This window comes from Geotrypetes seraphini, chromosome 10 (genome assembly GCF_902459505.1).
Source record: "Geotrypetes seraphini chromosome 10, aGeoSer1.1, whole genome shotgun sequence".
Taxonomy (NCBI): domain Eukaryota; kingdom Metazoa; phylum Chordata; class Amphibia; order Gymnophiona; family Dermophiidae; genus Geotrypetes; species Geotrypetes seraphini.
The window spans coordinates 90,893,866-90,909,642 of NC_047093.1; the positions used below are offsets into that span (position 1 = coordinate 90,893,866).

Here is a 15,777-nt window from a genome sequence, read left to right on the forward strand (position 1 = left end):
GTGTTCTAGCCCCTCAATCCTCTCTGTCAGAGCCCCAAGAGAATCTTTTAATTCCCCTATTTTCATCTTCTCTAGAGTCTCCACTCTGTGAGCTAGAGCCCCCACTCCCGTTTGGATTTTCTCTAGGCCAGCCTGGATTTCCCTCAGTCGGGTATTTTGTTGCTCCCTAGTCTCCTGTTCCATGGTCCACCGTTGGCACACTTCAGCCACCTGCCCCCCCTTTCGCTCAGTATCCTTTTGTAAGGACGCTACCTGTTGCGCTAACATTTCTGCTTGGGGACAGGCTCCCTCTTAACCTTGTGCTCAGGATTTTCCCTATACTCAGGATATTTCTTCCCCTTAGTCCCTGTCACAATCTGCACAGAGGCAAACCTTATCAGATAGCCCTTCAACAACATCACATACAAAAATGTTAAAAAGAACAGGTCAAAGAACTGAACCTTGGGGCACGCCACTGATAACACCTTTCCTCAGGGTGAGTTCCATTTACCACTACCTTCTGTCACCTTCCAGTCAACCAGTTCCTAACCCAGTTCTTCACTTAGGGGCCCATACCAAGGGCACTCATTATTAGTTTATTCATTAGGTACCTGTGTGAAATTGTGTCAAAAGCTTAATCTAAACACACCACATCTAGTGTTCTCCCTCTATTTAAATCTCTGGTCATCCAGTCAAAGAAATTGATCAGATTTTTCTGACAAGACCTGCCCCTAGTGAAACCATGCTGCCTCGGTCTTGCAATCCAATTGATTCTAGAAACTTCACTATTGTCTGTTTTAAAAGTGTTTCCATTAATTTATTTACCACAGACTTCCCAGCCTGTAGTTTCTAAGTTTCCAAGTTCCCGTTATTTTATTGTTTGATATACCACGTTGGCAAAACATCTATGCGGTTTACGTTTATATTTAAAAATACCTCTTCCTACCTCTTCCTTATTTCTGCTTTTCTGGAGAGGGATCACAACTAATCTTCTCCAGTCCTCCAATATTACTCCCGACTCTAAAGAAGCATTGAAATGGTCAGTCAGTGGAGCAGACAGAATTTTCCTAAGTTCCTTCAGTACACTTGGATGTATGCCATCCAGCCCCATCACTTTGTCCATCTTTAGCTTAGCTAGCTCCTCATGAATACAGTCCTCTGAAAATCCTTCAGGATCTACCACACCTCCATTCCTATTTGTGTTTGTTTCTGTGGTCCTGCTCCGGGCACTTCAGCTTTGAACACAGAACATAAATATTTATTAAGCAATTCAGCTTTTTCTCTGTCAGATTCTACATAAGATTTCTCCCCTTCACCCTTGAGTCTCACAATGCCACTTTTACACTTCCTCCTATCACTAACATATCTAACAAATGTCTTAACCCTCTGTTTTGCGGTATTGGCTATTTTTTTCTTCCATGTGCAGCTTTGCTTTTCTAACTACTCTACCACCTTCTCTTAACTTTTTCAGATACTTTTGCCTGTTTTCCTCTTTTATGCAATCTTTTGTAGTTTATGAAGGCTAACCTCTTTTTCCTTACCTTCTCAGCTCTTACTTTTGAGAACCAAAGTGGCTTTCTTGTCCTCTTACTTTAACTTACTTTTATTACAAAATGGTTTGTTATCCTTTCAGCTTTGCCCACTGCTTTTCTACTTCTTCCAGATGTTCCCATCTAGACAACTCCTTGACATAATCCCCCATCAGAACAAAGTTAATTTTTTTGAGTCTAGAGCCTTCACTTCTGAATGGCCCTCTCTACATCTGTCTTAATATTAAACCATACCATCCAGTGATCACTGGATGCCAAATGATCACCCACTATACCATCAGCTATATTCTCCCCATTCATAAGCACTAAGGGTTCCTTTTACGAAGGCGCGTTAGGGCCTTAACGCGCGGAATAGTGCGCGCTAGCCGCTACCGCCTCCTCTTGAGCAGGCGGTAGTTTTTTGGCTAGCACGCACTATAGCGCGCACTAATCCGATGCGTACGCTAAAAATGCTAGCGCGCCTTCATAAAAGGAGCCCTAAGTCCAGTATGGCCCCATTCCACATGGGTTCCATTACCAACTGCTGGAACAAGTAGTATATTATAATGAAGTTAATAATATATTACATGTTTTCAACTGAGAGTCTACACTTCTAAGCAAAAAAAGTTGCCCCCTTTTTATAAAGCAGCATTAAGGTTTTTTTATATCACCGGCGTTAAAAGCTCCAACGCTCATAGTATTCCTATGAGCGCTGGAGCTTTTACCGCCATAGCCTGTGGTAAAAAACCCTAAGGTGGCTTCATAAAGGGGGGGATAATTTGGATTCCTGAGATATTATATAATTTTCCAATCTGCTATGAATGGGCATTTGTTAGCATGCATTAATAAATTTAGCTAGTGGGGGAGGGAGGGGAGTGGGGGGAGGTGCTAGAGAGCTCAACCTAGATGGTTGTATGCTGTGAGAGCTCCTCCTCCTTGAGACAGTAATCTACTTTAATTTATTGGGTATCTAAAATCATTAATATAGATATTAATTGATAGATTAATATTCACTGCAAAAAGATAACAGAAAATTATTCTGCAAAATCAGATTCTCAATTTGCAGTTTCTTCAAGTCTCAAGAGGCTTAAAAATACTCCTCTGACACTGGACAAGATGGCAAAAAAAAAGAAGAACACAGGACTTAATACTATCTGCAATTCAATCCCTAAAGCAGGGGTGCATAACTTTGGCCCTCGCCAGACCAGGTTTTCAGGATTTACCAAATGAATATGCATGAGATCAATATGCATACAATGGAAGCAGTGCAAGCAAATAGATCCCATGCAAATTCACTAGGGAAATCCTCAAAACCTGACTGGATTCGGCCCTTGACGACCGGAGTTGTGCACACCTGCCCTAAAGGATATGCTAAAGGCACAACTGGAGTTGACAAAAGAAATGCAAAAGATACTGACACCCTTAACAACAAATTCAAGCTCTCTCAAAAGAGAATGGAAGGTCTTGAAAGATGCATTTTGAAACTGGAACCAACACTGCAGCAAACCATGAAAAACAAGGATGTCGTAATAATATTACAAAGGATTTTAATGATCATACTTGGGATTCAAACCCATGACCTTTGGAAGATGGCTTTTACCCACTGAGCTACAGCAGCTTCCATTCAGGTGGCTCTTCGTACCCTGTGATACCTTAGGGATCTCCTAGAGCCCACACTTTTTTGGTGTGCGAGCTACTTATAAAATGACCACGTCAAAATGATCTACCAACAATAAAATGTAAAAAAACACAAAGCACACTGTACACAAAGAAAATGTTAATTATAATTTATATTCGGGGTTTTTTTCAAAGAGGTCAAGGCAGATGACTTTAAAATATGCAATGTCACCTCAGTAACAACTATACAAAAATAGACAAATATACCCCTTCCCCTTTTACTAAACCGCGATAGCGGTTTTTATCACAAGGAGCTGTGCTGAATGCCCTGCACTGCTCCCTATGCTCCCTGCACTAAAAAACACTATTGCAGTTTAGTATAAAGGGGCCATAGTGCAAGATATAAATTCTAAAAATGTCACTAAATTGAAAATAACATCATTTTTCCTACCTTTGTTGTCTGGTGATTTCATGAGTCTCTGGTTGTACTTCCTTCTGACTGTGCATCCAATATTTCTTTCTTTCTTTCTTTCCTCCTCCTGCATGCTTCCTATCCTCCAGACCTCATTCCATTCCCCAAGCAACATCTCTCTCTGTCCCTCCATGAGTCCAACTTTTTCTTCCTCTCTCCCTGCCCCTTCTTTCTTTCTGTTTTTCTTTCTTTCTTCCTGCCCCCTTTCTTTCTTTGTCTTTTTCTTTCTTTCTCTCTCCCTGCCCTCTTTCTTTCTCTCTCCCTGCCCCCCTTCTTTCTGTCTTTCTTTCTTTCTCTCTTCCTTCCCCTCTTTCTGTTTTTCTTTCTTTCTTTCTCCCTCCCTGTCCCTTTCTTTCTGTCTTTCTTTCTTTCTCTTTCCCTGCCACCCTTTCTTTCTTTCTCTCTCCCTGCCCCCCAAGCCATCGCCACTGATTTATCCCTGCTTCCCCGATGCCGCAAAAGCCAAGCCCACAAGCCTCCCCCCTCCCAACATCAATTCTGACATAGGAGAGGAAGTTCCGGGCCAGCCAGGCAGCAATTGGCTGGCCCGGAACTTCCTCTCCGTGGGGGGGGAGGCTTGTGGGCCCAACGCAGGCCTGGTTTTTGTGGCATCGGGGAAGCAAAGAGAACGCAAAGGCAGTGGAAGTATCACGGAGCCCAGGATGAGCTCCGCAATAACTCGCATTGCCCTTGCGATCTACTGATCGATCGTGATCGACCTTTTGGGCACCGCCACCCCTGAAAGAAAGCAGCTCAGTGGTTTAGACTAGAGCACTGCTTTCATTGTCCAAAGGTCATGGGTTTGAATCCCAAGTATGCTCTGCTCCCCCAGCACATCTCCCTATTTTTATTGTGGCATTCTACCTTCTAAGTGCGCATTGATGATCTCACAATGAGGTTACCATTGTGCAGCTGGAGATCTCCATTTGCAATGAACTACAAGCCATGCTGAGGTCTGTATCTCTTTTTTCTTTTCTTAACCTTTTGGAAATGAAGTTATCTATGCTATATATATATTTTTTTCATGAGCCTTGCTTGCTTAATGCAGCTCTTTTAAGAATTAGCTCATTGCAGCACTGTGTAGTCAGAAAAAAGGGTAGCTTTTTAGCAAGAAATATAAAGCTATCTTTTTCATGTGCTCTGCTTCAGTTAATGGATCTTTTCCTATAATTAGCAAATAACATTGCTGTTTCCCCACAAAAACAGAAGGTTTTGCATGCAATATAACTGTATTTATGTGCCCTGTTTATGTGGTGTGTTAAATGTATTTAGAGCTTAATAAAACAAAAATAAAAACCCTATTAAGCTATTTAGCAAAACGCATTGGAGATGTCCAAAGCCCACCCCTAAGTCCTGTCCACCTAACTCACGTCTATTGATCACCCAAACCACGCTCAAAAGTAGACCTACTGTACAATTGCTATGAAGCTTGCTAGCTTACTCTGTGGCACACTGGTTAGACCTACAACCTTCTACCCTGACATTGCTGGCTCGAATCTCACTCACTTCCTGTGACAGAAGAGAAATTTTAAAAAAGATTTTTAAAAATCCAATTTAAAAATATAAACTATACTAATGCTAGCATTTTACTGCTTACAATTTTTATGAAAAACAACATAAAATCACTATGACAATTTTATAGACGTTCTTCTGGACATCTAACTTCTGCTGAAAATGCGATTCTCTAAAGGATGTCTACAAATTTGGACGCCTAACTCACGCTGAGCGTGATTCTTTAAATGATGTCTAATTTTTATAGAATCACACCTAAGGGGATGTCCAAACCACGCCTAACTTTAGATGTACTATACAGAATCAGGACCTTAATCTCTTGTGCTCTTCTGGGAGCAAGAGAGGCAGGACACTTGGCTGATCATGCAACAGGATCCTGGTAGGGTCAAACTCCCATTTGGAGTTTTCATTTTCTGGTCTCTCACCAGTATAGTCTGGAGTATTGACTTTTAAAAACAGCACTTCAACCCAGAAATTCCACTGATTTTATTTAATAAAACCATTCCAGGATTCCAGTAAATATTTTTTTCCCAGTAAATTTTTTCTTTCTCTCTGGCAAGCCCTGGTAGCTAGATCCAGCTGTAATCAGTGAGGTAATTAAAGCAGCTGTCACTCTGTCACTGCTTCAAGGCTGCTGATTCTCCAGGTGGCAACAGTGGCTTAATTAAGCATGGCTAACTTTGAAGTTGCATATACACTTTTTCTTTTATTTTTCCCTCTTGCCACAAAACCAAATGAAAGAAAACAAATCCTGCCAGTTGTGCTCTTACTACACTGTTTGTGTTTCCCTCTCTATCCGCTGGAGCTTTTTTCCTTGGCTGTTCTAAAAAACCTTTTCTGTATTGAGGTCCCTAGCCTCTACAGACCCCTGGTCAGCTTCTCTGCAGCAGAAGCTAAAAAAACCCGGCAGAAACACCATATATGATAAGGAAGCACATGTGCTAGAGGGGAGAGGTCAGGACACAGCACAGTCTCATATGAACAAAACACATTTTCTTCTTTTTAGTTTGCCTCACACTTTATAGAAAGTTATCTTGGCTTACCTCAGCCAAGCAGTCCTTTTATCACAGCTCTGCCCTCAGCTGATGTCTAGAGAAAAATCAGGAGTTCTCTTCTCTCTCAGGGACCTGAACTAATCCCAGGCTCATGCATATATTCTTCTCCCTGTCTGAGGAGCGCCCCTGTGACTCACCCAGTGCATCCTAGGAACTGTAGTTTCTGCACTACTGGGCCAGTGCCTTCTGCTACCCAGTGATAGAATAACATAATTACTGAGGGAGAATCCCTGACTCTTTTACACTATTATAGAAGGCAAAATTATTTCTACTATGTATAAACATATTCATAACTCCATATTTGTAGTCTCAAGAAAAACTATTACTCCATGGGATAGCGATTTGAAATTTACAAGGCCAAGACATTGATTGGCAATACTTTTGGTCCAGAGTGTACATAACAACTCGTTCTGCTAGCCTTACTCAAACTCTATATTTAAGAACTTGCAGTATTCAACATATGTTGGCATTGCAATAAAGATCAAAATACCTTTTCCCAAATGTTATTTGAATGCCCATAGATTAAATTGGTCAACTATACAAAACATCTTGAATATCAAAGCATCTAATGCATTATCTTTAACTTTCGTAAAATTGGCTCTACCATCTTAACAATTCATGAATGTCATAAACTTGATTTATTTCATAAAAGAGATGTTTTGATTTTACACTTGGATTTTTCTATGGGAATAGTCATCACACTGGATATTTGTTTACCTATGTGAAGAAACATCATTCTTGACAAGGAGTTCAAGTTTAGCTTTTCAGATAAGTGTGTCATTTCATAAACTACATTGTTTAAATTATATTTCATACATATCAAGAGGACTGGTACAATGATAAAAACTTCAGTTTTATCAAGTGGGAAAAACAAACACTGCATTTGAGCACTGTACACAAATATATATATTTTTTAATTAGTAGTTGATTTGTTAGGACAACCTCCAGTATTTTTTTTATCAATAATTATTACATAAGAGGTATTTTGAATATGGAACTCTCTATTTATTAGAAAATTGATAAACCTTCACTGGACATATTTATATTGAGTGCAATCCAACCATCCTAGGATCCTGGCAAAATGCTAAGAACTTGAATGACATTTTCTGGTGGCACAAATTTGAATGAAAGTTTTTAGAGGAAAAAAAAATCTACACCAGAAAATTAAACAAATCTGATCTCCAATGGAACTCCACAAAACATAATTTTTTTGCCGGTGAGAAACAAAAGAAAATTATTTGTATAATAATTGTTTTTGTATGCCCTTCCCTATGTTTGACTGAATTTTCTTTGTATTTCAGTTTGTTACTTATGTTTCTGCTTAAATGCAAACTTTTCAATGTAATATTTGGGGCCCCTTTTATCAAGGTGCGCTACGGGGGTTAGCGCGTCGGACATTTCATCATGTGCTAACCCCTGCGGCACGCCAAAAAACTAACGCCTCGTCAATGGAGGCGTTAGTGACTAGCGTGGCAGGCGGTTGAACGTGCGGTATTCTGCGCGTTAACCTCCTACTGCACCTTGATAAAAGGAGCCTTTGAACTTTAAAAACATAGCTAGCACAAAATAAATCTAACACATTAACCTACAATTTAATATGCTTCCATTGAGAACAATAAAAAAATGAAGAAAGATAATTTGTTTTAAGCTTTTTTATGCACATTAAAAAATGTCAAACTGAAATGCATAATTTCAGTCCAGGATCTGCATATTTCTATTTCCTAACACCACTAAGGGCTCCTTTTACGTAGGTGCGCTAGCGGTTTTAGCGCACGTACTAGAGTAGCACGCGCTAGCCGAAAATCTACCGCCTGCTCAAAAGGAGGCGGTAGCGGCTAGCGTGCGCTATTTCGCGCATTAAGGCCCTAGCACGCCTTTGTGAAAGGATCCCTAAGGACTCCTTTTACTAAGCTGCGCTAGCGATGTTAGCGCGCGCTGCAGATTAGCGTGCGCTAACCCTGCGCTACACGCCAAAAACTAACGCCAGCTCGCTGGTGGCGTTAGCGTCTAGCGCTCGCTAAAACTGCTAGCGCAGCTTAGTAAAAGGAGCCCTAAATATGCTTCTGTTTGAAATCTTTGTAAGTTCTAAATATACTGTATATGCACTAAGCATGAGTGGGGTTTTTTGTTTTTTTTAGTACAGTGGGAGACATGCTATCTTACCCAGATCCACCTGAGCAAACTAATCTCACATATGGAAGCCTCTCTGTACCCAAATAGTTCCCAAACTTGTTCTGGAGGATCCCTAGCCAGTCAGGTTTTCTATATATCCACACTGAATTTGCATAAGAGAAATCTGCCTTCGGTAGAAGCATAAAAATATAAAACCAAACACCAATGGCAAAAAAGATGTTTGAGGAAGCCAAATGTTCAACGCGATTAAAGTGAAATGACTCAACACGAGCCGTGTTTCGGCCACCAGGCTTGCTTCAGAAGTTGCGTTACTCTTGATAGTGGATCACCTTTAGATGAAACAATGCACTTAAGCACCATAAAATAATCACAGATTGCCCAGATGCATCTGCTCTTGTAAAATGGCTGCTTCATGACTATTCATTGCAAATATCCTTAAAAACCTGACTGGCTGGGGTTCCCCCAGAACAGGTTTGGGAATCACTTCTGTATCCCCAACCCCTCAGTTCCTCCCTCTAACTACCAGATTGTAGTGCCTTCTATATAAAGGAGAAAGCTGGAATTTGTATGGTACAGGGTTTTCCTCAGGGCATCTATAGATTTGTAGCTCTGATTTCTCTACAAAATCAAAACTGGGTGAGAAGACAACTCTAGGTATGCAGTAAATAAGCACATAAAGTATTTCTGTGGAACTCTGCAAAACTGAAAACCAGGGCCAGCCAGGGTTGCCACCTAATTCCATGTTATAAGGAATAGGGTAATCCAGTTCTGGTTTTCTTCTATCACATGCATGGACTTTTCAAAGAAATTAAAACTACATCTATGCATACAATAAGGTAAATCCAGGCCTGGCTTAAGCTGTCCCTTGTGACATGAAGTCAGGTAGCAAGCTAAGACCCAACTCCAACTTCTCATTAAAAAAACTTCCACGTTACCCAGTTCCAGAAGGACCAGTCCTGGATTTCTGCCAACCTCATCCTGATGCATTATGGGGCCTGCAGCACTGATTTCAAGGACTACAAATCCCACACTGCTTTGGGATATAAGTTTAAACCAGGACTGGCCAAAAAGTTGGAACTGGTTAAATTAGCATGAAGTGCCTACCTAACTTGAAATGTGTCCTTAAAAATCTACTAAAATGAACTTTCCACTTACAAACACCACCACCCACCAGAAATTCTCCCAAACTAAGATGCAAAGGACAAGCGCATGACGGTCTGAGGACAGAGTGATAGGTAGACATCACTCAACACATTTTCAATCACTATTAAAATAAAGAAACAAAACAAAATATATCAAAAACCGCAAGCATTTTCTTATCAAAATGACGAGAGAATGAACGGCAATCAAAGAGAGTGGCAGAATAGTCAAAGAAATGCCGCCGGCATGGCAGCATTTCTTTCCAGAGTAAAGCGTCTTTTTACTTTTTTTGTCTCTTTCACTCTCACTCCATGGTGGGAGCCTGATCCTCAAAAGACACCCTAGTGGACTCCCTGAAGTCTGGGTGTCTCAGGTCCATGAGAAATTTGGTGGGAGTTAGAATGTGAGTAGAACCTGTGAGAGAACAGAGGCGGGCTGACTTGCAGAGAAACACATCAGGAACCAGCATGCCAATAACTTACTATGCTTTTACGTTTATTGCCAATACAGTGTTGATGAGGATGGGACAGACAGACAGACAGACACCCAAAAGCAGCGAGAGTGCAGATGTGAAGACCAATGCTCAAGCGCTAATGAATGAAGCTGGGGGAGGGGGAGGAGGAGGAGGGGATGGGAAGAGGTAGGGGAGGGGATAGGAAAGGTTGGCAGCTATCCATGAGCTTCCCTGCAGCTGCTTTAAAGGAAGCCTGGTGAAGTTTAACTAGGGTGAGATTCTCTGCAAAATGGGTTATTTTTCTTTTCTTTATAATTTCCAAAATTTTCAACTACTCACTGCTATGCAATCTGCACTTTGCTAGTCCCACCTGACTCCATGTCATAAGAAATTGATTAATCCAATCCTGGCTTGACCCTATTCCATGCATGGACTTATTGTTCCAATTGTTCCATTGGGGTTTCCAAAGAAAAATCAAAACTGAAAATCCATACTTTCACTAGAGTAAAACCAGGGTTAGATTAGTCTTTCTTTTATTGTATAGAGAATGACACAGTGACAGAATTCATCACCGTTCCCATCCCTGCGGATAACCTTGGAAAACCATCCCCACATCATTCTTTAAGAAGAGAGAGAAGAATCAGAGTATAAATGGGCACAATACTGACCCTCAAGCCTTGCATTAAAGAATGCTGGTATATATGGACTGAGGTTGAAACAGACACTAAAAAATGACACGGGATAGTTTCCTGCGGTTATCCACAGGGTATCAAACTGCAACCCTGGAGGGCTGCAAACTAGTCTGGATATTTTCAGAATATTCCCAATGAATATACTTGAGATATTTAAATACAGTGGAGGTAGTGCATGCAAATTTATTTCATGAATATTCATTAAGGATGCTCTGAAAACCATACTGGTTTGCAGCCCTCTGGGAATGCAATTTGACACGCTTGCTTTATGAAATCAGATGGCCACCCTTGGACAGTATTCCCAAGTCAGTGTTGGAGTATCCCCTTGCCAGTCGGAGTTTCAAGATATCTACAATGAATATGCAGGAAAGAGATTTGCATATAATGGAGGCAGTGTAAGCAAATCAAGTTCATACATATTCACTATGGATAGCCTGAAAACCTGACTGGCAAGGGAGTACTCAAGGACTAACTTGAAAAAAAACACTGCCCTAGAACCACTCTTTCTCTTGTGAAGGCAGGGATACAAACTCCTAAATACTTTAGCAAGGAAAATAGCAAAAAACAGGAGTAGGAAAATAGGCCAGTCATCTGGTGTCATTAAAATAAAAGGAGCCAGTGCAACTCCAGGAACTTGTGACAACCTGTTCCAATCCAGTGGATCTCAACCTAGTCCTTGGGACATACCAAGCTAGTCAGGTTTTCAGGATTTCTCACAATGAATATGCATGGATAGATTTGCATACAAAGGAGATAGTACATGCAAATTTTTCTCATGCATAGTCATCACAGATATCCAGAACACCCATCTGGCAGGGTATGTCCTGAAGCCTGGACTGAAAACCCTTACTCTATCGAGGGCATCTCAATCCTGTCCTGGGGATTCAACAAGCAGTCGGGTTTTGAAATACCTGCAATGAATATGCATGAAATGAATTTGCTCAAGTTGGGTCATCAGTGCGTGCAGATATATCTGCTGCGTATTCATTGTAGATATTCTGAAAGCCTGACTGGCTGAGGGGTTCCCAGGACAAATTTGGGAAATCTCACTTTTAATCCTTGCAAGGTGCATGAATCCATCATAAGGAAGAAAGAAGCCTGTCCTGGTTTATGAAGCCAGTTCCAATATATTACAAGTTGAAAAGTATCTAGTTTGTTTTGTACTATGCACTTTGTACTGTATTATTTCTGTTTACTAAAAATAAAAAAAAATGTTTGAACAAGGAAATGTATATACTTAGGGGGGAAATTCTCTAAATGGTGCCTAGGTAAGGTGCCAGTAGGTGCCCTAATTGAGGATGCCTAGCTGAATAGATGACTGATTTTAGACTGAAATTTAATTCAGAAAAAACAAAATTTTTTGTAGCTTCATCACACCAGTTTGATACTAAAACATCATTGTGTATCAATAAACTTAGGGGTCCTTTTATCAAGGCGCGGTAGGGGTTTAACAAGCAGAATACCTCACGTTAAACCGACTGCCGCACTAGTCTCTAACGCCTCCATTGACCAGGCATTAGGTTTTTTTTGCTTGCCGCGGGGGTTAGCGCGTGATGAAATGTCCGACGCGCTAACCCCACTAGCGCGGCTTGATAAAAGGACCCCTTAGTTATCCTATTCAATCTACTATGAATGTTTTAGGTGGAATACTGGACCAGGGTTTAACTATGAAGGACCAGGTGGACTCTTTGGTTAGAAAGGTTTTTTTTTTACTCTTTGGAAGCTTCGGTCCATTAGAGCATATTTTGACGTTTCATCATTTAGAATTTTGATACAATCCCTTATATTAAGTCAACTAGATTACGGTAATATCGCCTATTTAGCAATTTCTCAGAAGAATATGCAGCGATTAAAATTGGTGCAAAACGCGGCAGTCAGGTTGATTTTTGGGCTGAAGAAATTCGATCATGTAACACCTTCTTATCGACTTCTACATTGGCTGCTGATGGAGGCGCGTGTTAAATTTAAGTTTGGCTGTTTTTGTTTTAAGGTTTTATTTGGGTTAGCTCCTAAATATGTAACTGACCTTTTTTCTTTTTCAACCAATAGACACAAGAGAAGCTCACACTTGAATTTTGCTTCCCTACCGGTTAGAGGACGTAAACTTAAAAAATATCATCAACATCTTTTTTTCGTATCAGGCAGCATTATGGGGTAAAGATTTGGAAAAATTGCTTTTGTTTACTAATACTTATGAGGAATTTGGGAGACACCTAAAAACATATTTGTTCTTGAAGCACTTAGGTAGCTGACTTGCAAAATCTTATACAATAACTGATCTTTAAGGTTTTTAGTTACTAATTTTTAACTTTGTAAGTTTTACTCAATTTGTATTATTTTTAACTATTGTAAACCGCATAGAACTTTACGATCCTGCGCTATATAAACTTTTATTATTATTATTTTTATTATTATTATTATTATCATGGAATTTCATTGTTTTTAATTGGTGTAATTGACTTGGTAACCATGCCATTAAAACCCAATTAACTGAAGTTGCGTGTGGAATACGACATGGCACCTGACACCTAAATCAATGCCAATCAGGGCCTAGGGATGCCTACCAGCGCCTACCTGAAAAGTAGGTATAATTAGGGGAAGAGTATAGGCGTCTGTATTAGTGCCAGTACATTAGGCCAACCGCGCCAAGCAGTACCTATACATTAGGAGTGGTTAGGCCCCATTTATAGATTCAGGCCCTTATAGTATAACATGGTGGTGTTTTCTCTTCTTTCATTTACAGGCATATCTTTATAGGACACTCAATGAGAGTGATATGGCAATGGTACAGCTAAGGGGAAAAATTAAGATGGGCCTCAATAACACCATCTTTTGCAAGACAATGGGGACCAGGGGAGGAAGATAATCCCTTTCAGAATTTAGTTAGGAAGTGGGAAGGTGAATTGGTATATGTGAAAATTTTGGGACACCTGGGATAGACTGTGTATGGATGGGTATCAGGGGTAGGAGTGAGTGCAGGGCTGGGGTTTTGGTGTGTTGGGCAGGAGAGCACATGTGGGAAATGAGAAATATCTAATACAGTAGGGGTGTGTATCTGCTGTTGGTGAGATGTCTGGGCTGTCGGAGTAGGGGCTGGTGTATATTGGGACACAATGGGGGAAATGTGTGCAGGTGAGATGTGGAGTGGATGGAGCAGTGGTGGTGATTGGAAGAAAGCTGTGTGTATGTATAAAGAACCAAGAAGAGGGGAACTGGCTGCACAGTGAGGGCATTAGTTGGGACAACTGTAATCTGAGGGCGACTTCTGAAGTGATGGGTGTGAAGGTGGTGGTGGTGGTGGGGGGTTGTCTGTAGGGAGGGCAGAGGATGTACTGGTAATAATGAGTTTAGAAAATGCTCTCCTGCCATTGCCCCTTCTCTTGGGGCTTAAAATCTAGGAAATTAGAGGAGTGAGTACGGCACACACTGCGTTTATCTCCAGCAGTGCTACTGCTGTGTTGAGACACACTTTACCATAGAGTCATAAGTATCATTGAGCTAACCCGGCAAAAAACTCGGGGCCTACTACTGGTCATATTTGTAGCCTCTGTGATAGAAATGGATATTGGCAATGAACAGCGTATAATGGATTATGATGTACTGTGCATTTGGAGCGGCTGGGGCACGGGCAGTGTGTCTGGGAGGGAATGCATGGATGGGAGAACATCGCAGGGGAGGAGACATAGGCATCCTGGGACTGTCTGCCAAGTCTCTTCCCTGAAGAAGCCCTTTCTGGAAACGTCAATCGCTCCTCCTAAACTTACTTGCTCCACTTCATCACTGACGCTGAAACCGTGGATTGAAGACAAAGTTTTATTTTATTTTTCTTTCCAGCTTATGATTTATCTTTAATCTTATCTATTGTTTTGCCTTTTGTCTTTATTTTGTTCTATTTCTATCATTTAAATTTCTCCAGAATTCTACTGTTCAACGGCTCCCCCTTCTGCTTCTATTCCTTTCTCTCCTCTCTTCTACCTTCCAAAGTATTTAGATCAATGCTGTCTTGTTAAAATGTTTATTTTATTTTTATTTTTCCTCTAACTCTACTTTTCACTTCTCTATTACCCTCCAGGTACTTTAGTTAGATTGTGAGCCTTCGGGACAGTAAGGGAATTTTTCAAGTACCTTTCTTATTTCTAATCTTAATGTATATTTTCTGTAAACCGCTTAGAACCTAACGGATGTAGCGGTATATAAGAAATAAATTACATTACATTACATTACATTGTTAAGTAACATTATTGGCAGCTAACAGTATTCAGTTTGTGAAATACTTGAAGTGTTTGTTTTTAATTGTAATCTGCTTAGGTTTAAGGAGAATATACGTTTTTAAAATAAATAAAAATATGAGCTGCCTGCTGCTGGACTAAAGAAGGTTTAATTTTGGTAAAAAAAAAAAAATTAAGGCAGGTGCTGGTAGGTGAGTGCTTACTTCTAGCAGCACTACTTTCCAATCCCAGGTCTTCATTACTCCCCATGTAGCCAGTCAGCTGATAAAGTATTTGAACGCTTCATCTTGGACCACCATGGCCTAAAATCTCTCGGTACGAGCTTTGAGATCACAGCACCTCTCATGGGATTTTGGCCTCGTAACAGCCTAAGATAAAGTTCTCAGACACTTTATCAGCTGCCCAGCCTCACGGGGGAGCATGAAGACTTGGGATTGGAAGGTAGTGCAGCAGTAGTACTAGAAGTAAGTACATTTTGGGCCACGCTCACCTCCCAGCACCTGCCTCAGATTTCTTTTAACTGTTCTGCCCAGTATATTAACCAAAATTATACCTTCATCAGTCCTTACCAGTAGTAGGTCCCAAGATTTTTCCAGGTTAGCTCAATGATAGTTATGCCTCTATGGTAAAGTGTGCTTCAGACCCCTTTGCTTATACGTTTGCCATGCAAGTAAGACTGGTCGTAACCCGTTTTACTTGCAAGGCAGCTAAGCCCCCGATGCTCAAAAGGGTTCTCGGGGGTTTTTTACCAATCACGGTAACAGCCACTGAGAACCTTATGCAAATACATTACAAGAAGTTCATTAGTATTTAAATGAGCACTCCTTGTAATGCTTACAAGGGAATACCCATCTCTTACTGAGAAAAATTTACCAGTAGGTCTGGAGCCGCTGGTAGCTCTTAGTACGTCTGTTGTGTGAGTATATGTCTTGCGCCTTTGCACAGGACATACACTCACACAACAC

General features: G+C 40.7%; 1 protein-coding gene across 3 annotated transcripts in view; it reads right to left on the reverse strand.

Annotated features, from left to right (window-relative positions):
* The window catches only part of STXBP1 (syntaxin binding protein 1), a 203,423-nt gene that overhangs the window by 15,807 nt on the left and 171,839 nt on the right, over window positions 1-15,777 (reverse strand). The window contains exon 19 of one of the 3 annotated variants that reach the window (XM_033959888.1): window positions 9,722-9,851. The exons of 1 other annotated variant lie outside the window; for it this stretch is intronic. In XM_033959888.1, the coding sequence (XP_033815779.1) occupies window positions 9,742-9,851 (110 nt within the window). In that variant the 3' untranslated portion in view covers window positions 9,722-9,741. Of the gene's footprint in view, window positions 1-9,721; window positions 9,852-15,777 lie in introns of those variants that run through there. One more of the 3 variants, XM_033959890.1, reaches the window with a different exon arrangement.